At 33.4% G+C, this 27,726-nt stretch overlaps 1 protein-coding gene across 4 annotated transcripts in view; it reads left to right on the forward strand.

Annotated features, from left to right (window-relative positions):
- The window catches only part of LRRIQ1 (leucine rich repeats and IQ motif containing 1), a 219,676-nt gene that overhangs the window by 171,935 nt on the left and 20,015 nt on the right, over positions 1-27,726 (forward strand). For 3 of the 4 annotated variants that reach the window (XM_047743254.1, XM_047743252.1, XM_047743255.1), the window contains 4 exons: positions 6,049-6,181; positions 6,842-6,892; positions 8,056-8,116; positions 17,453-17,573. In XM_047743254.1, the coding sequence (XP_047599210.1) occupies positions 6,049-6,181; positions 6,842-6,892; positions 8,056-8,116; positions 17,453-17,573 (366 nt within the window). The remainder of the gene's footprint in view (positions 1-6,048; positions 6,182-6,841; positions 6,893-8,055; positions 8,117-17,452; positions 17,574-27,726) is intronic. The other variant, XM_047743253.1, reaches the window with a different exon arrangement.

Genomic DNA, 27,726 nt, shown 5'->3' on the forward strand with positions numbered 1-27,726 from the left:
CTATAGGAACTTTTAGAGGGCATCTGCAACTTAATTTGAGTAAGGAATGCAGTGTTGGGAGATCAAGGACTTAACACAAAGAACATAATTTCCAAACTGTCATGTCATGAAGTTATGAAGAAAAAAAAATACCATTGGCAAAAGTGAGTAATCTGAAGCATAAGCTTATAGGCAGAAGAGACCATTTTGAGTAATTCTAACAGATCTGAGTGTCTGAGGCAAGAACCTAACAAATGTGTCTGAAGTTGTTACAAAAAAATGAACATTATCCAGAGGCAATGGAGATCCAGAGTTTAACGTTTGAAGCAGTGTAATTAGATTTGTATTTTAGCAAGGTCATTTGCAGTATGGAGATATATACATGGAAACAAGACCAAAGGAAAACAAAAACAAAAACACCCCAAAAACAAAAAACAAAAAAACAGTGAGAGGGCTCTTACAGTAATTCAGAAAAAATGATGGTTGTCTGACATAAATTAGTGACAAGAGAAATCCAGGAAATATGAGATTGAAAAGAATTTAGGAGGTAAAGTATGCAGTTGTAGGGTGAGGATGAATACTGGTTCATACAAGACTCTGGTTTCTGACTTACACATTGACAATGGTGGTAGCATTATGGGACCTTGGAAAAGGTAGGATAATACATGAGTTCAGCTTTTTTAAAAGCTCAGTTTAAATTACCTGTGGGATGTCTAAGTGGCAAAGCTTTGGATGGATATGTATTTCAAAAGGAAATAATGGAAGTGATTGAAGAAATTGAATGAATATCCTCATACGGGAAAAGTATAGCCTAAGAGTTAATGAAGCCAGGTTTGAACCCTAGAAAAGAATCATGAGATGAGAAGGGATAGCAAGGGAAAAGGAGGCCTTGAAGGAGGCAGGTTTAGACAAAAGGTGTGAAAAAGAAAAAACAAACAAACAAACAAAAAACACAACACAATAAAAAACCAAGGAGAGCGCAATGAAACAAAATCCAAAAGAAATAAGACTTTTAAGAAGGAAGGGGTGGACAACAATGCATAATAACATTAAAGAGAAGTCAGTAAGATAACTTCAAAAAGTCCCAAAGATTTGGCAATACTAATGATCTTAGTGTGAACAGTTCCAGTGAAATGGTGTGAAGAAGGAGGCATCTTGCAATGAGCTGAAGCATGAATTGTAATAAGTCAACAGAAACTGGTCTTTGTCTACCATTTCAAGAAGTTTATCTGATTAGGGAAGGAGAGAGAAGAGTAGCTAAAGGGGAAGCTAAAAGCCATTTTGACAGGTACTAGAAATACAGAGGAAAAGAAAGTACTGATGGATAAGAGATCCTAGATTCTATAAAAAGGTTAAGATTCAGAGCAGAGTTAAAAGCACTGTGTTTAGAAGAAATTGTGCTTCTTCCACTGTGATAGGTGAGAAAGGTACCTTTGCACTTACATCACCACAAAGAAGCCTGTTCACTCCTTTCAAAATGGAGCCTGAAATAAAGTGGATAGTGGGGATGGAAAGGAGGAGCCAGTTATTAGCAACATACCCAGCAGGTAGACTAGATCTAGTTTCTGATTAGATGTTGGTACTGTAGGGAGTGAGCAGCCAAGGTTGACTCCAGAATACCTGGTCTGGATGACTTGGGAATTCAGGAGGCAAAATATACTTAGTAGAATTATGATGGTTAAAAACAAGTTGTGATTCTGAAGTTCAGCTGGATATGAGAATAGGAATAAAATAGAGGCTGGTGATATGTAGTCCTCTGGGCTGCCAGTCCCATCAGGTAATACACAATGTCTATCTGGCTGACTATCATCAGAAGTCAGCACAGTGCCAGGCAAGGAGTGGGGTGGGGGTGAGGGTCCTGGATACTTGAATGAGGAACACATCTAAAGGAATCTATAAAGAAGCATGAAAGGGAAACTTGAGAGTTTTAAGACAAAAGAAATGACCCATGTAGTTGAAGTCAGCAGAGAGGTCAATTAAGATGAAATAATTGTGTTTGTTAGATTAAGACAGTTCTTAATAAGGACAATTTCAATTGGATTAAATTAAGGTGGATTTGGAAAGTGAAGAAGTAGAAACAAGGAGTAGACGTCTCTTAAAAGAATTTTGTTAACCAATAGCTTTTAGTGTGAAAGGGGAAGTTTTAAAAGAGTGCAGAATTTGTCCCTGAAAACTTATATCTTATTTTATGAGTTTATTGAATGGGAGATATGAACCTAGGGGAAAATGACTTGTAGTTTAGAAGATATTTAGCAATAAATTTGTATGCCTAGAGAGAAAGTTGCTCCTTTTGAAACTACAATAAGAACTGAAATCAAACAATAGGCAAAAGAAAATATTTGCACCAGTGATAATAAATAAAGGATTATGAATGGTCAGTTAAAAATGGAAATGGAGGGACGCCTGGGTGGCTCAGTTGGTTGGACGACTGCCCTTGGCTCAGGTCATGATCCTGGAGTCCCGGGATCAAGTCCCGCATCAGGCTCCCAGCTCCATGGGAAGTCTGCTTCTCCCTCTGACCTTCTCCTTGCTCATGCTCTCCCTCACTGTCTCTCTCTCAAATAAATAAATAAAATCTTTAAAAAAAAAATTAAAAAAATGGAAATGGAAATGCTAGGAACTGGGGTGAATAAGAAAGTATTTTACATTATTTGATTTATAATTAATAAGTAATCGTGGAATAACATTCAATCTCACTAGCAGTAAAAAGTGTATAGATTAGGGCCACATTGGACAATATTTGTGTCATATTATCGAGAACTTTAAAATATTTAACATCCCAGTGTTCACCAAGGACTCAGTGAAATTAGTAATCTCATATAATCTATGGTAAATTGGTGAAAGCTTTTACAACTATTTGACCATATAGATTATATCAAGTTTCTCAAAATATTTCTAGTTTTAGAGATGTTATCTTTTTTTTAAAGATTTTATTTATTTGACAGAGAGAGATCACAAGTAGGCAGAGAGGCAAGCAGAGAGAGAAAGAGGAGGAAGCAGGCTCCCTGCTGAGCGGAGAGCCTGATGTGGGACTCAATCCCAGGACCCTGAGATCATGACCTGAGCTGAAGGCGGAGGCTTAACCCACTGAGCCACCCAGGTGCCCCTAGAGATGTTATCTTTACTTCCACCTGAAAAACAGATCAATTAAATAGATAATTAGAAACCTATCATGTAACAGGCTGGTACATCATAGTGTATAACCACTAATATTATGTTTAGGATGAGATTTCCATTACATAGAATACATTTGATATATACTAATAGAAAAATAGAATGCCTAGAATACATATAATTTTATGTAAACAAAACCCAAAAAATCTATTAAAGAACTACGAGTAAATGCCTTAAAAATATTATTCAGTGATTATCTTTGGATAGTGGGATTTTTGTGGATTTTCTTTCCTTTTTTTTCTTTTTGACTTTTTACTTTTCTGCATTTTCTAAATTATCTGTAATAAGAATGTATTCATTTTATAAAGAAAAGTTTAACAATTTGTTTAAATAAAATTATTCAAATTTTTGTTTTGAAGAAAAGGAGTAAATGTAGACAGCAGTAACTAGGCTAACAGCAGGAATCAAAGGAAAGACCTTTTTCCTTCTGTTATGATTCCAGAAATTCATGAAGCAAGACTCAGAAAAGTAGGAAAGGACAGGAAGTAAAGCGGTTTGAGTTCTGCAGGTAAAATGGTGCCTCTTCTACAACTGAAAGATTTTACTGGACAGCCTGAGTAATGACAAGCACCCATTAAGTAATCCAAATTGCCATTATTCTTCCTATGTGAGATGCTAAAAACAGAACTACTTCTACAAGTTTAAAAGAGTTAATCTTATTTTCCTCTTCTCAATGACAGGAGTAATCCTGAAATGGTTTAGCCAAAATGGAATCAATTTCTTCAGTATGTAAATTACAGTATCTTCAAGTACATCCAGCCAACTTCACCAATATGCTTGTTCTGTTATTACACTTGAGCACACGCCAATCTACCAATCTATGCCTTAGGGTGAAAATGGTTAATATGAACTGGATCCTTACAGTGAAATCTCTCATCTTTACTCAGGGATTGTTTTTTAGAACCTTAGCTGAACTCTGATGTAAAACCATTTAAGGTTTACGGAGTGTTATCAGAGAGTAAAATCGTTACAAAAGGATTCTCTACTTATCAAGAGTAGTTAAGTTTCTAGCTATAGGCTCAGTTGATTATCAGTGGCCACTCAGTTTTTTCTGTCACGGCACTTATGGGTCCAACATTTGGTCTGGTCAACCAAGAAAGGGGGGTAAAAGGCTGGGACTTCGCCAGGGAAAAGACTTAATGCTGTGCAGTAATGGGAAGTGACAATGCCAAAGGTTCCCTCTGTTGGATTCTCTTATAGTTTCTGTATACCTATATGGCCACTTATCAGAATGGTGTCTGCTCATGGATTCAATGGTCAGCCTTTGCATGTGAAGCAATTGTTCCTTCAATATAGCAGGTATGGAGGGATTGGCTTAAGCTTAGGATACAAAGGATATGGCCATCTTAGAAACATAAGGTGGCATGAGAAGCAACAGCAAGTTAACTTTGCTAAGTAACACGGAGTCTAGAGAAAAAACATGCTGATTTTTATCTTTTCTAAGAATTGGCTACAATATCTCTAAACTAGAGTCATTTTACTAATTTCAGCAACAATTTTTAAGGAAAAAATCTACATGGTAGAGGTAGCACCCCTGGCATGTTCAGAATGACAAATGCTAACCTTGTATGTATATGTATGACTGCGTGTAGCACATGCACCAAGCATTCGAAGCAGGCCTTGCACCATGCTTCATTTGTTTACCAAACAACTTGAAGGTATGCAGTGTACAAAGATCTATAGTGAAAGAATTAATAAATTAACATATAAAATATTAGGTCTTAAATTATAGGATTCTTGTTAGTTTGATTACCATGCATTAGTTTTCAAGAGGGGCCTATCTCTGGTGTACTATCATCAGTCAATCCTACCAAGCTAATAAGTCTCTAAACACGAAAATGCCTCCAAATGAGATCTAGTCCATGAAGGAAGGCTCTAAAACAGCAGGTCTTTGGTGTAATTCTGAAAAGCATGGCATTGTTGTAGCAGAACATCTACAGATTTTTTTTTAAATGACACAAATGTATAAATTTTACATATAAATACAAGGGTTGGATTTTTAATTTTCTTTTTTCTTTTTCTTTACTCTTATATAGTTGTTACCTTATATTCTTACCTTATATAACTTCTCCCCTTGCATATTTTCCATATCCATTTATATTATGCTTCCTTTCCTCCTTTCTTGAAATGGCTACTCTGGCATAAGCACAGGTTCCCTAAACTTTATATAATTATATTCCTCGCTTAAAATATTGTATTAGTTGGGGCGCCTGGGTGGCTCAGTGGATTAAGCCGCTGCCTTCGGCTCAGATCATGATCTCAGGGTCCTGGGATCGAGTCCCGCTTCGGGCTCTCTGCTCAGCAGGGTGCCTGCTTCCCTCTCTCTCTCTCTCTGCCTGCCTCTCCGTCTACTTGTGATCTCTCTCTGTCAAATAAATAAATAAAATCTTTAAAAAAAAATAAAAAAAATAAAATAAAATATTGTATTAGCTTACACAAACCAAGCTTAGTTTTATATACAAAATTAAAACTCTGTTTCAAATACCCTCAATAAAATTTATGAATTCTATATACATACAAGTTTAGTGCAAGAACTAGACTTTAAAATAAGCCTCAAAAGACATCATAGTGGACAGATATTCTTTTTATACTAGAATTTTACTATCTACCAAGAATAATTCTTTGAATTTTTAATTTAAAAGCTAAAAAAAAAGCAAGTCCTGAAAGATGTTGGCTACATTGAACCATTGTCTTTATTTTTAAAAATAGGTGACTTTGAAACTCAAGCAGGAAAATTACTTAATCTGTAAGTGACAGACATTTTTCTTACAGATGATTATGCTCCCATGAATTAGTTTGTTTTTCTTTTGATGAAATTGTTTGTCTAGACTGATCTACTTAGCCAAAATTTGATCTCTTTTAAATAACAAATAGAATTTCCATATTTTTCCCCAGGCAAGAAAGAAGAATTTATCTACAAGGATGCCACTCCGAATGAAAAATTAGAAAGGAGTAAAGAATACACATACCAATGGCTTCACACACAGGTTGGGATTCATGAAACAACTAATTCGAGAAATATGAAATGGTGAGGTCATTTCCTTTAAATTAGATTTTTGTATTGCAAACATACCTTGAAAAATGAAACCTAGGTTAATTGTGCTAAAACAAACATGACTTTATAGCCAAAGGCCAGTACACCCATTGCCAGGTTATAAAAGGCCTCTTCTTTGGAATAGATTTAATCACTCTTTATATTTTTCACCTTAAAATGTTTGAGAGTTCTGTTTCTGTAATGCTTAAAACCAACAGATGAAACACACAAATGATTCTATTTTATAAAGTAAAATGTGTGGTATCAATAAACTGTTTATAAATATAGTATATATGGGAGATTATATTTTGTTTTGTGTCATTTCTATCATTTACATTTGACAGTTAAATTTATAATTCAACACTGTGCCTCCACTTTACCAGTCATATAACTAATTTCCAGTGATGTCTCCATGCTTCAGTTTCCACTCCTTTATAGTGAGGTGGTAGTATCTTATCTATCTCACAAGGTAGAGGTACGATCACAAGGTTGAGGATGTCAAATGTTTATATCCCTCAGTAACAAACAAGGAAACATGAAGATAATAGGTAATCAATTAATTTTTGTTACATTAATGTACGTATTAGTTTGCTACCACATAACAAAATACCATAGATTGTGTGGCTTAAATAACAGAGATTTATTTTCTCACAGTTTTGGAGGGTATAAGTTCAAGATGGAGTTAGCAAGTTTGGTTCTTTGGAGGTCTGTCTTCATGGTTTGCAGAGGGCCACCTTCTCACTGTGCCCTCACACAATCATCCTTCCATCTCTGTTTTCTATGTTTTAATCTCCTCTTCTTATAAGGACACTAGTTATATTGGATTAGAGCCTACCCATATGACCTTATTTTACTTTAATTATCTCTTTTATGGCTCTATCTCCAAATACATCACATTATGAGGTATTGAGAGTTAGGACTTTAGCATATCAATTCTGACGAAACAAAATTCAGCCCACAGCCATGTGGTATAATGCATAATGCTAAAAATGCATAAAAGCTAAAAATCAACATAATGTGGTATAATATATATGCATAACCACTGAACCAAAGTTTTAGGGAAATAAAAGTCTAGAAATAATAATATTTTTGGCATAATTTTTCAAAACTTTCATTTTATCTACATATATCCATAAAATAATAAAAAATAAAAATAAAGTAAGAAAATAAAGAAGTGCTATTATAAACACACACTAAATATATAAATCAATATTGAATCTAAATGTAGATAATGCTTTGGAATGTTTCCAGGCATTCTATAGAATATAATCTCCAATACATATGATATAATGTAATAACTATTTAAATGACTAACAAAATACAACAATTATGAAGGTTAAAAATTAATTTAGAAGCAGGTTAAATATGTAAAAAATGAAATTTCTTTTTATAATATATATATAAATTGAGACTTTCATATGTGGTCAATTCCATCCATGTAATTCCTTTAAAAATATGGAAAAGGAAGTGAAGACTGAAAGTGAAATTAAAACAACATTTTATAATCTGGATTATTTTGTATTATTTAATTGTGAGAAAAGAAAGTAGGAGTAAAGCAATCAGCATTTGGGAACTTTTATTTTACTAAGTACTCCAATTAATACAAGCACAATTTCTTTTATGTTGGTATAAATCACTTTAGTGTAATTCATTAGATGATATCCTTAGAACTATAAACAAATGAAAACATGGAAATTGGTATATATCTTTGCCTATACTTTAGTATATTTATTTTATATATTTAATAAAACTATTACTTCCATTTTTTTAGATTACTAATTTCTCCCAAACTTTTTGGTGGGCATTTCTTTCATGTTCTTCTTCTACATTTAAATAATAATATAATCTTTGTTTTTCTCTCTCTGCAGCAATCACTTCTTGCCTGAGTTAGATCCAGATGTACTTAATGGTGGAAGAGTTCAGCTTGTGGTAAGAAATATGCTTAAAGTTACAGAAAAATGTTGTATATGCTCATCCTCAGTAACTGACACTTTAAAATATGTCCATAATTAGTGTAAATTATGAAAATATCACAACTCAATCTTTTTGGGGTAATCTCAAAATACTATACATTAAAATAATAACCTGTAATAATAACATGTTTTCTTGATTTGTAATATAACTTTAAAATCTGCTGTTACTTTAAAATATTGATTCTATATGGTAGATTTAAAAATATTAACTTGCTACCATATTTAAACTAACGTGACTCTGAACAGGAATTGCATAATGAACTTATTTACTTGAATATTTTAAGAGTAGGATACTGAGAGAAATACACTCTCACAACTTAGAAAATCAAAGCAGATAAAAATTAACAATTAATTGTAAACTCAACCACTCTAAGTAATAAAGTGTAAATTACTGAAGCTTTAGGAACAACCAAGTTCTAAACGTGGTGACCAGAATGTAAACCTCTAGACAATATAACTGTATGTGCATTGTTAAAGTCAATTGTACTATAGGCTATTAGAAGGAAGACTATGTTAACAGAAGAAGAATGGCCAGTGTGGAGTCTAGAGAAATGGAGCCCACAAAACAAGAAATTTTCAGTGTGTTTCCAGAAATTTCCAGAGAAGAGGGTACCCTAACCAATGATAGAAGTGTACGGCCTCCTTAGCAGTTGAAAATGGATGCCTCAGGTGACCCTAACTTTATGACACCTTCCCTTTATATCAACCAATTAATACTCCTTGCTCAGATTCTACGTTCACCAAGAAACTGATTTTAATTTAGCTTGCCAAGTAGAATTTAGCATAAAAAGATAATAATACACTTTCTAATACATCTAGTATGATGGTATCCAGAGCAGTTATATTCATAATTCTCATGAACAATTCATTCAAGGAATTTTCCTGAAAAGGAGCAAAATTAGGGCAATAGCTAAAATTAATGTGTTTATAAAAATATTTATAGAACCTATGCACAAGTTTGAAATAATCATTAAACAAATATTTCCTTGCATTTTAATACAGGCTCATCTGGCAAAGTGGCATGTAGATTGCCCTAGGAAAATTGATATTTCAAGCAATGAACACCATGCATATTACTAACAATTGCACACAGAGTGTTGAGTTGTCACTTTGGAGCAAGAATGGGGAATATAAAAGTCCCAAGGAATGCCAGGATAAAGAAACTGATATTAACATTGAATGATTATACTTCTAAAAATGAATGCAAACAGACTGGATAGATTTCTAATTGAAGTGGTTCTATGAGAGGGGTGCCTGGGTGGCTCAGTTGGTTAAGCATCCTACTCGTGATCTCAGCTCAGGCCTTGATCTCAGGTGATGAGTTCAAGCCCCACAATGGGCTCTATGCTGGCCATGGAGCCTACTTAAAAAAAAAAAAAAAAAAAAAAAGATGGTTCTATGAGATTAATGCTTTGACATTAATCTCCTACTTCTGTATCCCATTGTATTATACTATGTTCAAATATATGACAATGACATAGCAATGATAAATGCTTTTTTGATATTGAAGAGATATAGGTGAATACAAAAACAAAGTAAATGATGGTAGAACAGAAATAAGTTTTTTGTTTGTTTCTATTTTCATGTAAATGGAGGTAGGAGAAGGGATTAAAGACTTATGTCAAAAGGATACTGGACTAATTGAATGCCCAAAATAGATATCTTGCAGAGTCGTGGGAATGTGTTGGGAAACCGGAGGCAGATAATTGCACATTTGGGACCAGGCCATAACTAAAAGTAAAATTAAAGAAAAAAATCTGCAACTGCTGCCACTTTTCCTCCAAGACATAAGGAAAACACCCATAATAAAAGGATAGAAAATCATGAAACAAAAATGATCAAATTTTAATTAAAACAAGTATGAATATGTTAATAAGCCTACTAAAAATTCTATCTAGGGTGCCTGGGTGGCTCAGTTGGTTGAGCGACTGCCTTCAGCTCAGGTCATGATCCCGGACTTCCAGGATCGAGTCTTCATTGGGCTCCCAGCTCCTTGGGGAGTCTGTTTCTCCCTCTGACCTTCTCCTCTCTCATGCTCTCTCTCACTCATTCTCTTTCAAATAAATAAATAAAATCTTAAAAAAAAATTCTATCTATATAAAATATTACCATTGAAATAAACTATGGACTGGACATCGTAAAAGAGAGACATAGGGAATTGAAAGATTATCTACAAAGGAATAATAATTATATTGACAGCTGACATTATAGCAGAAACAATGCATACCAAAAAAGAATGGAGTCACTTCTTAATAACAGAGATAGATATAAATATTATCCAGAATACTCTCCAGTAACCTTCAAGAGTAAGAATAAGATATAATAAAACATTCAAATTCTGGGTTTTAAAGAAGCTAATAAATAACATCTCTAAGATCAAAGTATTTTGTGTGGCAGACAGGAATAAGAAAAATGAAAATAAGATATCATTTTACTTATTTCCAAATATATTATCAGAAGACATGCCACAGAGCCATATAATTGTATTGCTGATTAACTTTATCATCCAAAACTCCAGGATTTTTCTGTAGAAGACAGTCCTGGTTCAGGTTCTCCAGGAAACATATTCTGAGATTCTTGTACTTGAGTGCAGAACATTTGTTGGAGAAGGCATTCAGAAACAACTCCTTTGAGGGGTGAAAGAAGCATAATTGAGCAGAGGGAAAAGGTAAAATTCAATAGAGTTGCAGGAGAGGAAGTGAGCTCCAGGGGTGTGAAGGCCCTTCTAAGCTGTCCCAGCTTGAGGCAAGAGGATCGGGCTCCTATTCTCCTGCATCTCCTCAGTAGAGGGTATGGTTTGGGCAATACAGCCATCTTTAGCTAAGGACAGTTTTCAGAGAGATAATTCAGCTAAGAGCCATACTTTTCAGCAGCTGGGAGAATCTGACTCAGTTGTTTAAAGTGATCTGAGTGGCATATGATAATATCCACAATATTCATTAAGTTTATTGTTCATAGATACAACTTAGCATATAAAATGTGTTAACTGTCTCCAAATAAATCTATAAAGTAAAACTAATTTGGACCAAAATTATAGCTTCTTTTTTAGGAAACTGAAAAATCTCATTGTAAAATGTGTATTGATGAATAAGAACACAATATTATATAAGTCAACTTTGAAAAAGAAGAGCCAACTTGAATCATAAGATATAAAGACAGTATAAAACTAAACTTTGTGGTACAGATAAATAGACCAATGGATATGAATAGTTAGTTTGGAAATAGACCTGTGACTATATTGGAATATGGTATATAACAAAGGTGGGAAAGGTCAAATTGGTAAATAGAATTCAGCAAACTCGTGTTGAAAAGCAGGGCTGTATATAACCCATACACACTATAATAATCAAATGGAATTTAAAAGATTTGGAGACTCAAGTGTGAAAAGTAAAGTTATAAAATTGATCAAATAAAATAATTGAGAATATATTTGCAAATTCACAGTAAAGAAATACTCTCTTAAAAGATACAAGTTATATTGCAAAATTTTTTTGATTGACTCGACTGTTTTGAATTAGATATTACTTCCTATGAAGAATTTTATAAAAAAGGTTAACAGATGGATTACAGACATGAACAAATTATTTTCAGTGCCTAAAGCTAACAATAGCTTAATATCAGGATATAGAAACAATTTCTGCAAATAAATAATATAAAGTCAGGTAACCTAATGAAAAAGAAATATAAATACAATAGAAAAAACATACATAGACAGTTTACAGGGTTTATGATTAATACATAAATGAATGTAAAGAGATGCTCAGTTATATGACCAGAGAAATAAAAATTAAAACTAAGAAGTTGCGTGACTATCCTCATCAGAACAGAAAAAATCAGAAAACTGGGTAATGCAAAGTGCTATCATAATGTGGAAACACTGATGTATGGCCAAAGTAAAAGCTGGTACAGTCATTATGGAAAGAAATGTGTCATAATTAATTAAAAGAGGACTTTGTACACCCTATTATGTATTAGCAACAAACTTTAATTAAAAATATTCTATTCACTTCAATGTAAAAAAATTAAAATATTTAAGGATTATGTTAACACTAAGTTGTGCAAGGCTCCTATAATGATAACTATCAAATATTGCTTTAAAAAAATCAAAGAGGGGTTCCCAGGTGGTTCAGTCCTTAAGCATCTGCCTTCGGCTCAGGTCATGATTCCAGGGTTCTGGGGTCTAGCCCCTCATCTGAGCTCCCTGCTCAGCGGGAAGACTGCTTCTCCCTCTCCCATTCTCTCTGCTTGTGTTCGCTCTCTTCCTGTGTGTCTCTCTGTCAAACAAATAAATAAAATCTTTAAAAAAATTAAAATTAGAAAAATAAATAAATCAAAGAGATATATCATACTCATGAGTATAAAGACTCAAATTGTAAGATGCCAATTCTCAATGATCTATAAATTAAATAGACCCTTAGAAGGCATTTTAGCAGAAATGGACAAATTTTATTTTATTTTATTTTATTTTAAAGATTTTATTTATTTATTTGACAGGCAGAGATCACAAGTAGGGAGAGAGGCAGACAGAGAGAGAGAAGGGGAAGCAGGCTCTCTGCTGAGCAGAGAGCCTGATGTGGGGCTTGATCCCAGGTCCCTGGGATCATGACCTGAGTCCGAAGGCAGAGGCTTTAACCCACTGAGCCACCCAGGCACCGCATGAAATGGACAAATTTTAAAATGTGTATGGAAATGCAAAAGATCTAGAATAGTCAATATAATCTTGAAAAAAACGACTCACACTACCTGATCTCAAGATTTACTATAAAGCCCCAGTCAGTAACCAAAACTATATGTTATATGCAAAAAGATAGAAAAATGAATTAACGGAACATAATAGAGAGTACAGAATATACCACACTTATAAGGTTAGGTCATTCTCCTTAAAGGTACTAAAACAATTAAAAGAGGAAAAGAATAATTTTTTTTCTCAACAAATAGTGCTGGGCAACTGTATACATGGAAAAAAGTGAATCTTGATTCCTACGTTGCATCCTAAAAATGAATTTGAGATGAATTATGGGCCTAAATGTAACTGCTAAAATTCTAAACTTTCTCCAAGAAAAGATATTTTCAAAAACCTGGGGAAGGCAAAGATTTTTTTAAAATAGAACGCAAAAAGCATAAATCAAAAAAGATAAATTGTACTTCAGATTCAAAGTATTTGTACTTAGTCATAATTCAGAAAATAAAAAGAAATGAAAGTCAAATAACATCCTGGGAGAAAAATTTGTATTTTCTTTCTCTCCTCTTTCTCTCTCTCTCTCTCTCTCTCTCTCCCTCCCTCCCTCTCTCTCTCTGTCCTCCACAGCCCTCTGCATACAAACATGTTCCCCACATATACACATCTAATAAAGGTCTTGTATCCAGAATATGTAGAAAAAACTCCCACAAATCAACAATGTAAAGACAAATACTTCAAGTTATTTAAAAATGATGAAGCTTTGAGAGACTTCACAAAGGAAGATAATTGAATGGTTAATAAGCACACTAATTTAAATTAAAACAAAAATGAAACACTACTACACAACACTAGAACTGTTAAAAGTTAAAAGCCAGAAAGCACAAATGTGGGCAAAGATATGAAATAACTAGAATTCTCATGCATTACTGGTGTAGTGAAAAATGATAAAACCATTTAGGAAAATAGGCACTTTATAAAGTTATAGATACTCCTACTCTATGACCCATTAATTCTACTCCTAGATGTTTACTGAAAGGAAATGGAAAACACATGTCTTCATAAAAACCTATATGAAAATTACATAGCAGTTCTATTGATAAAAACAAAAAAATGCAAACAACATAAATGTTTATCAACAGCAGAATGGATAAACTGTGGTATATTCTTACAATGGCATACTTACTCAGAAATGGAAAGAAATGAACTCCCGCTACATACAGCAACTTAAGTGAATATCAAAAACAATAGAGTGGGGACGCCTGGGTGGCTCAGTTGGTTAAGCAGCTGCTTTCGGCTCAGGTCATGATCCCAGCGTCCTGGGATCGAGTCCCACATCGGGCTCCTTGCTTGGCGGGGAGCCTGCTTCTCCCTCTGCCTCTGCCTGCCATTCTGTCCGCCTGTGCTCGCTCTTTCTCCCTCTCTCTCTGACAAATAAATAAAAAAAAAAATCTTTAAAAAAAAAAAAAACAATAGAGTGAGTGAAAATACTGTATGATTGGATTTATGTTAAGTTCAAGAGAGAAAAAACTAACTTCTCTGTGGTAAAAGAAATCAGAACAGTTGTTGCTTCTGAGGATAAATTACTGGAAAGAGGTACAAAGGAATCATTTGCTAGTTATATTAGGCTGGGGTCACTGGAGAAACAGAATCAGCAGGATATCTATAACTGTATTTATCTATATCTAATATATAAAATCTTATACAAAATCTCTTTGTATATGTAAACAGAATTTATAATAGCCAGTGCAACCTTGAAAAACAACAAAGAAGAGTCATATTACCTGATTTCAAGATGTTCAGACTTGGCCTGAAACTTACACCATTGGCCCTTTGGTCTATCTATCTATAGAATTGAGAGAGAGAGAGAGAGAGAGAGAGAGAGAATGGGGGGGGGAGGGAGAGATGTATATACATATATATAAAGAGATTTTATAGATAGATTTATGTATTTATTATAAGAAATTATGTACCTTGGGGCGCCTGGGTGGCTCAGTGGGTTAAGCCTCTGCCTTCGGCTCAGGTCATGATTCCAGGGTCCTGGGATCGAGCCCCGCGTCGGGCTCTCTGCTCAGCGGGGAGCCTGCTTCCTTCTCTCTCTCTGCCTGCCTCTCTGCCTGCTTGTGATCTCTCTCTGTCAACTAACTAAATAAAATCTTTAAAAAAAAAAAAAAAAAAAAGAAATTATGTACCATTTATTATAAGGAATTGGCTCATTTGATTATGGAGGCTAAGAAGTCCCATGATTTGCAAGCTGGAGACCCAGGAGATCCTGGAGATCCTGGAGCTACCCTGGTGGTGTAGCTCCAGCCTGACTCTGAAGGCCTGAGAACCAGGAGAACCAATGGTATAGGTTCTAGTCTAAGTCTAAATGCCTGATAATCAAGACAGCTGATAGCGTAAGATCCAGTCTAGCTCTGAAGACCTGAAAACCAGAAGTGCCGATTGCATATGTTCCAGTCTTAAAACAAAAGACCTATGTTCCAGCTTCATGTGTCAAGCAGAGACGGTGAATTCTCCCTTCCTCCATTTTTGTTCTATCTAGGCCCTCAGTGGGTTAGATGATGCCTGAGAGGGCAATCTGGTATACTTAGTTTGCAGATTCACATGCTAATTTCATCAGAAACACCCTAGAAAACACACCCAGAAATAATGTTTAACCAAATATCTCCGTATCCTGTGGCCCAATCAAGTCAACACAGAAAATTAATCATCACAGTAGCCATCTGTAAAAAATCTAAATTGGATAGTGAAATTAGAAAATGAACAAAATGAACAAAGAGACTATCCATATAGAAATAAGCATATGAAAAGATGTTAAATATTATGAATCACTAGGAAAATTGTTAATGCCATGATATAATATCACTATACACCTATTAGAGTGATTAAAATAAAATACTGTACCAAGTGCTGACAAATATGCGGGGCAGCTGGATTTCTCATACATTTGCTGAGAATGGTACAGCCACTTGAAAAAAACCCGTCAATTTCTTATAAAGTTAAATATACACTTATATGACTCAACAATTCGGCTCTTGGCCATTTTTCTTAGAGAAATAAACTTAGGTTCACTCACAAACCTGCACACAAATGTTCACAGTAGTTTTATTGATTTTCAAACCTTGAGTCTTGTAGTTAAAGCCTCTTTAGCTAGCAGGAGGGTCCCTGTGTTGTTACCTTGTTTTTCATTGTTTTGTAACTGATCTCACCAAAACTGTAGTATCACTTTGTTATATCCCCCTTATTCTTGACTGACTCTTATTAAGTCTTAGTATTGATGGAGCTATTGTAATAGAAATAATAGATATGTGCTTTTGTACACTAATTGAAATAAAGTTCAGAAAGAAAATGTATATTTTTCATACCAATCACAAGTATAAAGTGGAAGCCAACTGTTTTTTATTTCATTTTTAAAAGTTTTCTACTGAGGTCTTTTGACAATACAATTGTATCGCTTAGCCGGGTACATCAAAAAGTGACTGACAAACAAACAAACAAACAACAAGTGACTGACATAAATGGTTTCTATTCTGAATTCAGCAATAGCCAACTTGCTTACTTAACAATAAGTCCATGCTTGTTACAGTGAGAAGAATTTGGGAAGAGGAATGTAAAGGAGAAGGGCAAAGATCTGAATTTGAAAAAGAATGATTTTTAGATTCTGTTTTCATGGGATTTTGTAGCCCATCATATGGGGATAGCTTTTTAAGTACAGTGATGGTTTTATGGCTTTATTTTGCCCTACTTAAATTCTTCTCACATCGAACATTAGGACAGTGTTTTCTCACAGGATTTCAAGCATCCTGTGGTTTGGGTTAAATCCCAGTTATTTTGAGGCTGCTTTGTTTTCCATCATGACATTTTCCCTTACTTCAGGGTTGAATCCTGATAAATTGGTACTTAATGATATTAAACATTAAGTAAAATAATATTTTATAAGCAAGAAGTGATTCTTCAACTGTTAAGTTCAGTCCCAGGTAGTTCAAATAGTAATTTTAGATGTGATCAATTATTTAATCCTATGTTCTTGAAATAATATATCTTGAATTTTCTTTATATTTATAATCACCCTTAAATTAGACTTAATGTATAATATTTTATATTAAAAATGGTTTTAATGAGAAGGTAGAGATCTTTTGTGACTTTGTAGTATATAAACATGAGATGAAAGGCCCTTTGAGGAATATTGTTGAGAAGACTAATACTTGTCACTGGTAAAATATAAATTTTGCAAAAAATAATCCAATATGACATTTCTAACATTCAATTAAGAGTTAAATAATATTCTTGGTAAATAAATGATGTTAAGCTGTTTAAAGTTTCATCAGTTGCCTTTAAGATTAATTTTCATCAAAATTGCTGTACTAAAAGATTTTCTTTTGTTGTACACACTCAAATCGCAAACCTCAATTTTAAAATCGGCTCTTATTTGCAAAAAATGCTTTGACATAGTGCATTTGTTCTGCCTGGGCAGCACTAAAGGATTGTGGTATCATTTTGAAGAAGGTTGTTTGACAGAGCCTGTTTGTTTATTTGGGGTAATGTGAGCTGCATTCAGAAAATGCCATATTTTGTTTCATGATTGTATACATTCTCTCCCATTGCTCCCAGGCAAGACTTGTAAGCAGAGAAGACACGGATTTAGACCTTTTTTCCATGACCAGTGGAAGTGCTTTGTCTGTGAAGAGAGAGAAAAAAAATCAGGCACACAGACACTCAGCGGGATCTTCAAGTAAGTTGTGGTTTCCTTCAGAATTAATTTAGAGATCACAAATGAATTGATGGAACATAATGCCAACAGCATTCTTTTATAGATAAGGGGTAGGATGCCAGCAACCAGAACTGCCTCAAAGTGTGTGTTTGAATTTTTTTTCTTTAAATGTCTTCTTTTGATATAAACCAGATTAAATTATTTGTAAAACTAACAGCATCAATTTTTTAAAATTATATTCTGTAACTCAGTGTTCTACTCCCTTACCAGCCATGAATTGTATTGAATCATATGATCATTTAATTCTAAAGGAACTTTTTGGCTAATGTAAATTGGATTGGATTTATATATCAAACTAGTGTATTTTGACCTTTTTTCATCGATTTAATTGTAGGTAACCTTAACTTTTAAAGGAAACTTTTAAAATAGCAGATTTTAGACACGAATACTACACTGTCAAAACCCTGCTTTAAATACTATTTCTGCTGAGTAGATGGCAGTTTATATTTATTAATGATGACTTTTTACACTTGTCAACTTGTCACACACATCTATTATCTTTAATATGATTTCAGTAAGAATTGCATTGCGGTTATTAACTCTGAAAAAAATAAACATTTGAAAATACTTGTATCTTGTGGTAATAGAGTCTAATTTTTTCAAAATCTTCATATACCCTAGAGGTTTTGAAATATCTGCTAAAATGTTTTGGTATATTAGTATAAAAGATGTTTTATTTGCTATCATATTTTTTTTAACTTTCCCCAAAGTATAGTGAACCTCAAAAGTCCACATATTAACTTACACTTTGCTATAAGTATTAAGGTTTTTTTGAAAAATGTTATTATTCATTTACTTTTTCTTTTTTTTTTTTTTTTGAGATTCTATTTATTTATTTGACAGAGAGGGAGAGACAGAGCACAACCAGGGGCAGAGGCCAGGAGAGGGAGAGGCAGGCTTCCCACTGAGTAGGGAGCCTGAGGTGGGGCTTGATCCTAGGACGCTAGGATCATGACCCAAGCCAAAGGCAGACATTTAACCAATTGAGCCACCCAGACACCCCACAAAGTTAATACTTGATTCAGTGTGAGAAATTAAAATTATCCGAATTGGTGCTCTATAGGTAAATGAAAACTTAAAAATGATTGTCTTTCACTTTTTATCCAGACATGTGGCATTATTAGAGTCTAGTCATTTAAATCCATTAATATATACAAGGTGATTTTGATAAATTTTAATTTGGTCTTGAAATAATGATTTTAATATATCTAATTTAAAAATATTTCCAAGCTTCAAAGTTCTTAGAATGTTTGAATTTTCTTTACTTGATTATAGAATCTGATCACAAAAGTTTGTTCTAGTCAATATGGTTAAGAAAGAAACATTTTATGTTTTAGGTTTATTCACTAATTATTGATCTAATATAAAATTTTTGCATTATTAATATAATTTGTTAATTATATCAACTTTCAAAATATATATTACATTCAGAAGTAATCAAACTGTGTTACACATAATAATAAATAATGTTATTTCCATTTTAAGAATTATATATTATGAACTCATATTATTTTGGAGCAGTGTATAAAACAAAGGACTTGCCTTGTCACATTACAGAATATCAAAGTTTCTATATATAATGTATCATCTGACTATTAAAATATCAATAGCTCAATAAATCAGCAACCATGCTAAAATGTACAAGCTTTATCTCTCACTTACATGACATCAAATTATAGATTTTAGAGAATACAAGATTATATGGAGTTAATTTTTTAAATAGTCTTATTTTCTTTTAAAATTTTAATTCTAGGATAGTTACCATACAGTTTTATGTTAGTTTCAGACATACAATATAGTGATTCAACAACACATTCTCTAAGGAACTGTAATATGGCTATCCTCACTGATTCCAAATGGTTGTCACTAAATGACATTATAACAAACACTACTAATCATTAAATCTGCTCACTAAGTGACATTTTAAGATAAACCATTTTAGAAAAATAGAGTTTTTATCCAATAAAAGAATGATTATGAATAAAATACCACTTACTGAATTATTATAGTTACTAGTTTATTACAACATCTATATAATATAATGGTAAAGTGTGGGCCCTGACATCAGTTTGTTTGAACTTGTACAATGACAATTTCCTCATCCTTAAAACAGGAATGCTAAGACAAGTACTATACCTACCTTGAGGAGTTGTTGTTGGGTTAAAATGTTGAGCGTTTAAAACAATATCTGGCACAAAACAGTACTTAATAGTCTTTATAATTGCCACTTACACACAGACATAAAGAAGAATAATTTGAGGTAAGATATTAAAGTCACTAGTATCGCGGTGCATGGCCTAACTAGCTCACCTTATAAGAAACCTACTCTTAATAGTTACTTAACTAAAGAACTTTGGGTAGCCTATTATCCACCGAAAACTTTAACCATCAATGTCCTTGGTTCCTAGGCCTCCATGGCCCTGGGCCAACCCTGTACAGCTTTGGTATTTTGAAAGCTCTTTTTCCTCCAGCTTTTTCTCTCTCTTAAAAAACTTGTCACCTTATTAAAACTAAAGTATTTCTTTTAGCTTTCCAAGCCAAATCTAGAGAGTAGTTTATGGACTGCAGCTATAAAACTCTTTTGACCTTTGAACTTTTCTAGATATTTCTCTTTCTCTACTGTTATAATATTTGTATCAGGTATTCTGTAGAATCAGATAAAGTCAGGTTTAAACTCTCAGTTCCTTTATCACACATAAGTTGTGTGACCTTAACTCTAAGAACAAGTTAACTCGGGAAAATGGATAATAATGCCTATCTCATTGAGTTTGGGTGAGGAAGAAATGAGTAAAAATATAAAGTATGTGATATATTGCCTAGAATATAATAAGTACTTATTTATATTATTTTTGTTGTATGTTTTATGTTGCTGTTGCATGATTTTAAACAACTTTAAAGTAGAATTGTCTGCCTTCTCTGTGTGTCAGATAACACCAGAACAGCATACTTTCAGCATCACTCCAGTCATCTCAAGCAAAACTGTCTTAGAGAACTTCCTAAGTTCTCTTCCTTTTCTTTTAGGTCTTTCTCCTTTCTTATAAAAGGCCAAGACAGTCTTCTGCTATATGGCCTTCTAATCTGAAAGTTAGAAGAGGTCACATTCTTATTTTTAAAATACCATTTACAAAATGAGTATGCAAATAAGTTCCTCATTTAGACAATATTTAGACAAAATATTTGATTTCCTTAAATGACTTTGGTTTTCTCAACTAATTTTTCCATTTGATACTTAAAGGATGCATAATAATAATAATAATAATAATAATAATAATTTTACTGCTATAACAATTTATAAGTTTACACATTTATTTTAATGAGCTTTTCTTATTTATACTAATTATTTTTCTTTGACAGCTAATATAAATAAGACTCAGAGTTTATTTACTCTGCCTTTGGCCCAAAAAATTTAGCAAGGAAAAGCCACAACTTGAACCTATGTTTTCTTATTCCAAAGCCAGTGCTATCTTTCTTCCATGCACTAACATATAATAGCTTAACTGTAACAATAGAACATAATTAATGTTGTTCTTACACATTTACTAAATGATCACTGCTCACTATATACCTAGTTTAGGTTCCCGGTTGCCTCCTCCCAATAATTTCTGCATGTTCTAGGACGTACTCCATTTCCAGAGTTAGCTAGGGATTGAGAATCTACAGTACTCCTGTAATTGTGCATAATCTGCCCAAAGTCAATTTTTTCTTTGAGTATATCTAAATTCTCTTGAATATAATGCCTCTTAATATGGTACTTAGTTTTTTGAGTATGGAAAAATGTATTTATTTTACAAGCAAAGCAGCTAATGTAGTTAAACTGCATGAGAAAGGCTTCTCAGAGGAAAAATATTTGATTTGTACCTGGAATGACATTTGGGATGTAAGTAAGGAAAGAAGAGAAGAAAGCCATCTTAACAAAAGCAAAGGATAAAATATGAATATATGTTTGTTGAACATTGAATAGTATGTCTGGACCAGAGCTTGTATACACTGAAGTAACGCAAACTAAGATTTAATTAAAGATGAAACCTAGTTTCAGGTAAGCTTGAAAGTAAAGTAGAATTTTGAAGGGCTTGGTCCCTCGCAGGGACGAAAATCTCTCTCAGTAGTACTAATCAGACTTCCTTTCAGATTTTATTGACCACAGCAGTATCATACTGATTTTTTTATGTTTATTGTTTATTCTCCTTCTCCCCTGCTAGCATGTGTGTTCCCGGAGGGCAGAGAATTTAATGTAGAATCCTAGGTACCTAGAACAGCTCCCTGGCATGCAAGCCCTGTAATATGTATGTAATGAATGAATTAATGGATGGATGACTGACTGACTGACTGACTGACCGACTGACTGGCTGACTGACTGACTGACTGAATGAATGAATGAATGAATACGCTTCACTGTGAAGCAGGAAATGCCAGATAAGTGCTAGGAAGAGAGTATTTGACATTTTACTACTCCATAGTGAGAGGCAGGCTGTTCTGACAAAGAAGGAGAATAAAAGATTAACTGTTTGGTAGACCTCAACAGTATCTGTCAAAGCTTCTAAGAGCACCTGATCTGTCCAGAATCCTGGTATGTACAATCTATCCAAACACTAAGGGTTCTCTTGCAAGTAAGTCTTTCAAACAACCGATCATGAGATTCAGATTCCCATGGATCCAACTGACTTGAAGAAAATCCTGTCATTTGTTCAATCAAAAATATTTATGAGTACTCTTGAAGTCTCAGTGCATCACACAGGTGAGAGAATGCTGAGCAACACCAGTCTATCTGGCCTTCAAGGAGTTTATGATTTATATAAACATATGCTGTAACAGTCTAGGTCCAATCAGAAGACAGCTATCATACAGTAATTTAAACGGAAAGTTTAAGTCTTATTATCTGTACTGAAGTATTATCCATTTCGGCTATGAAATATAAAGAAATATATGGTACCCTAGGGCTGAGGGAGAGCACCCAAGGAAGGACAAACTTGGAAGGGGTTCAGACTTCCTTGGAGAAGGTGTGGTTCAGCCACCAGATAGCAGACAAGTCCCCTGGTTTGGCTAGACCAAAGCTGGTCTGAAGTTACTGGGCAAACAATAGGCAATTCTCTGGAATAGAGGAGGGGGAGTAAGTAATGAGCAATTGGTAGCATAGGCATGCAAGGAGAATGGTTCTGATAAGGCAGAAGGTGGTTTCCCTTTGATTTCCCTGTGGAGAGGATAGCATGCAGATTATTGCTCAGATGAAGCTGGGGGCTTGTAGAGGAATCATGTTCTGGGACAGTGGCTCAGGAAGGCTGCATCAGAGGTCCTGAACCCACAAGGCCAACTCCATCCCCATCTATGCCAGAAATTACAAAACCCTTCTTCTAGCAGTGTTCCTTCAGCACCCTCTATTGAGAAAGCGTAACATTTTTTCTCACTTTAAAGGAGAAATGCTTAAATTCTTTTATCACAAAACATAATGAAAGGTATATTTATTGCTTATAAATTGATAACAGACATATATGCATGCACTAAATTACTACTTGCTGAGTATAATAACTTATATTGGTATATGAATTATCTATATTTTATTAATTATAGGATATAAATTATTATATATAATTATATATGTACACATATATTTATATATGCAAATGTATCATATATAATTATGTGAATTTTATATATTTTATATATATATAAAATATCTTTACAAAAGTAAATTGGACTCACTGTTCTTCTCTTCAAAAAAATCACAGCTTGGACCAAATTAAGGCCTAGTATTATTTTACTCATGGCATCTTAGGCTGGGAAATATGCTTGGGTGAGGAAAATTGTAAAAAATTTTCACAATTGAGAAGAATTGACGAAAAGCATAAGAAGACCTCAAATTGTTAAGAGAATGTCATTCCATCATTCTTTTTTGCTTTCTGCTAAATTTTAGAGGCTACTTCCAGCCTGTAAAACTATGTCATTAACTAGGGAAAATAATTAACTAAGGAATGACTTTATTTTTTTTTAAGATTTTTTATTTATTTGTGAGAGAGAGAGACAGAGAGAGAGAGAGAGAGAGAGACCATGGGGGAGGGACAGAGGGAGAGAATCTTGAAGCAGACTCCCTGCTATGGGGCAGAGCCCCATGTGGGGCTCCATCTCACCACCCATGAGATCACAAGCAGAGTAGAAACCAAGAGTCTGACACTTAACCGACAGAGCCACCCAGGCATCCCAGGAATGACTTTAATAAAGTGTAGCATAGCCCTTGCTAAACTAGAAGGATGAAGTCCAGAGTAAAAAATAATTAATATGCCAGTTGCATTTTTTTTAAAGATTTTATTTATTTATTTGACAGACAGAGATCGAAAGCAGGCAGAGAGAGAGAGAGGGAAGCAGGTTCCCTGCTGAGCAGAGAGCCCGATGCGGGGCTCGAAGGCAGAGGCTTTAACCCACTGAGCCACCCAGGCGCCCCTGCCAGTTGCATTTTTAAACACAGTGAGAGAAAGTGTGGCATTGATGAGTATATGTTAAGAGACAGGGAAACAGACTTCTAATCCTGTCATGGCTCCTTACCAGATTGTGACCTTAGTTAAATCCTTTATAACTCCTTTGTAAATCTAGTAGGTAAAAGGCAGCCTGGAATAAAGGAAAGAAATTTGGAGTAGGCCAGATCTGAATCTGAATTCCATTTCTCACACTTTTGTTTTTGTGAGCTTGGATGAGATATTTCAGGTTCTGTTTGTCCATTTAGAAAATATCATGAAAAATTAGACAAATATATTCTTATTTATTTTTGCCCTCACGTGAAAAAAGATGGAAAAAGAAAAAACAAATATAAAGGAGACCCAAGAGTCCTGATAGCTTTAGAATTCCATAATTCCACAAATAGAATGATAAAACTTTGTGACAATTTCCCAATTAAAAAACAACAAAACCTATTATTTCTGGTATTTTATAGTATGAAAATCATGTTTGTAACTGAAAATTTTCTCCACACCATAACATTTATGACACTGATTTCAAATGTTTTCAAATTGTCCCTATTAGTTTAGCTAAGTATACTCAACTGAGATGGGAAAAAAATGTTTTCCTTTGAATGTTTTCCAAAAAAGATCAGAAAACCCCATCATTTATAAGAAATGACAGCTATTTCATAAAGTCAAGTTGAATCTTAAAAAGCTAGAAGTGATTCTGAAACTCAACATGCCTATTGTAAAAATTTGGCTTAAGGATATTGTGCTATAAATACTTAGAGGTGGGTATCTTGATGTCCTACTACCTTTTTTTATTAATGTGAGAAAAGACAAAAAAAAAATTCCTAATAAGGACCCAGTCAGCATTTCATAGGGTGTACTTGGAAATGATCTTTAGCTTAATCCTTAGCTAGATGTTTACTTTTTAGGAAGAAGTTGTTTGTAAATTTAATATTGAAGACACTAAAGAGGAAACTAGGTATAGACATACAGCTACAAGATAATTTAATGAATAGGTTATCCTGAAAGTAATTAATAAAATCTATGATGTTTTGTACCAATGTAAAATGTTATGATAGGAAAAACAAAGGAATAATATGTTAGGCAGCTGTCCTTTATAGGAAAAATTTCAGTTTTTTCATTTATAAGACTTTGTGAAGGGTGGCCTTGCTTTTAAATCTGATTGTTTTCATGCAGAATATGAGAGAACCAGGGCTATAGTCCCTTCTGAAGTATGTTTTGAAGATAACTCTAGTATATTTATAGTCCAGAACTAGAAGGAAAGAGAGGCAGTATCTTTTTTAAGGGTTCTGTTTTTGAAGATGAGGTTAATATTAATAATATTTTATTTTAACTTTGAATGAATTGTACCTTGGAAGTGATTTGTGGCAGTCTTAGTCAATGAACATTTATTGAGTACTTAATATATATTAGGTAGGATGCTATTTTATAGGTATAATTTCAAATTTAATTTAATTCAAATTAAATATCAAAATTCTGAACTTTTTAAAAATGCAGGTCAGCCTCTCTACCTTAGAATTATAGTTAATATAGCAAATGTTTTAAAAAATGTAGGTTAAATTCCACATATGAATAAAATCATGTGGTATTTGTCTTTCTCTGACTGACTGATTTCACTTAGCATAATACTCTCTAGCTCCATCCACATCATTGCAAATGGCAAGGTTTCATTCTTTTTTATGGCTGAGTAATATTCCATTGTAGTATATACCACATCTTCTTTAATTAGCATTTTGACGTCTTTGACAGCTCTGCTATTTCCTACTGATCCTTTAAATTGTGTCACTTAAATTTACAAATCAGTGGATTTTCTCACTGGATGTCTAGAAATGTTTTACATATAACTTATATTCTGTCACATAGAGCAGTCAAAGGTGAGTAAAAGTTACATTTAATCATGTACATATTTGTATTTTTTTCAGCATAAGCTGAAACTATACATAAAAAGAATAAATTGAGTTTTGGTTCAATTGTCCATTAATTAGCACATTGGTTTTACTTGTACCTGGCCTTTTAAAAAATCTAGTTATGTCATTCTGATATATTTCTTCATATACTATCTTGAAAAAAAAACATGTAGTCTCTTGTATTCCATATCAAATTTTGCTAAGTTCAAAGGAGACACTACTCATTAATATTACTTTATTAACATATGTGTTCATGTAAAGCCAAAATCAACTCAAATATGGGAGTATTCTTTGAACAACTTCAAAACTTCTGGTAACAACTCATCTACAATGCCTTGAGGGGTAAACAGAGAGTAGCATAAGTAAAGGGTAAGAAAGTCTGAAAAAAAACTTTCAGTAATTCTTAAATTTAAAAAGCATGTTAGGGTTTAATGAAATCATATAAAAATATAGGCGGGCATAGATATGGATACACCTATAGAAATATCTTTCTCATATTTCCTCACTTACAGAAATTGAAGACCATATTGTTTTTCATTGATACATTTTATTCGTTTTTAGTTTCATAGGCCTTATTTCCAGGTAATGGACAGTTCTTTCCATTCCAAGGCATAAAAAACCAGATATGCATCTCACATTGCCTATCTAATACTCATAATAATTTTGAGAAGAAAAAGTAATATGACTGTGCTCAAGCAAAAAATTTTGTTAGGCTAAATGCATAATAAAGAGCCGTTAAATATATGCACTTTTAATTATCTGCTATACAAAATGGCATAAGTGATAGTGTTCTATCTACAAAATCTTCTAATAAAATAATTCAATGATACCACTGTCTATGCTGATTATTGCAAAAATTCATTGTAAAAGAACTAAAAACTGTAATATTGTCCATTTAAATTATTCAAACTTCCATCCCACTATAGATGATATATATTTTCCGGATAAAAAGAAGGTGAAGATAAGACTTTATAAACAATTATGACCAAGTTGAACTTTTTTGGTTCTATATACGAAATCTGGCTTTGCTTATCTTCTTCTTCTTCTTCTTCTTCTTTTTTTTAAAATATGAAGTGTTTGCTTTAAAGTAATATGTCAATAAAGAAGCTAGAGCTATATAACATAGAATTTTTAAAAATTTTTGTTCAGCAAGAGTTGGTCTCTAACGATGTAAAGTTGTAAATTTTAAGGCCCTTTTTATTATTGCTTAAACCATTAACTCTGACTTTTCTTGGTCACAAGTTTTTTGACAGAAGCCTTAAAAATACAAATTTGATAGGTCTTTTTTTTTGTTCCTGAACTTTGACAATTAATCAAACACTTCAACACTTTAACTCTTAAAACATTCCCCACAACCTGAACTAGATAATTAAACTCAATTATACCAAGACCATATTTACATGGTTGGTGATCATCTAATACATATGTATTAAAAGTCTGGTACAAAGTAGGCACATAATAAATAACTGTTGATTTAATGTCCTTCAACAGCTTGATACTGAGTATTTCCAAACCTAAGACAATTTAATGAAACAGTCAACAATGATTCCACAGTTACACAGTTAGTAACCACAGAACAGTGTTTACAGATATAAAACAGTAGTTTCACCAGTATCTGACATTATCCAGAGAATGACAAATTTCAACTCTACTTGTGTGAGAAAACTAGTTGTACATATGTCAATTACATTTATTTGTTGTAAAAAAACAAATAAAAAATACATTTTTAATATTTTTGAGGACAGGATCCAT

The sequence above is a fragment of the Lutra lutra genome, chromosome 8, assembly GCF_902655055.1.
Source record: "Lutra lutra chromosome 8, mLutLut1.2, whole genome shotgun sequence".
NCBI lineage: Eukaryota > Metazoa > Chordata > Mammalia > Carnivora > Mustelidae > Lutra > Lutra lutra.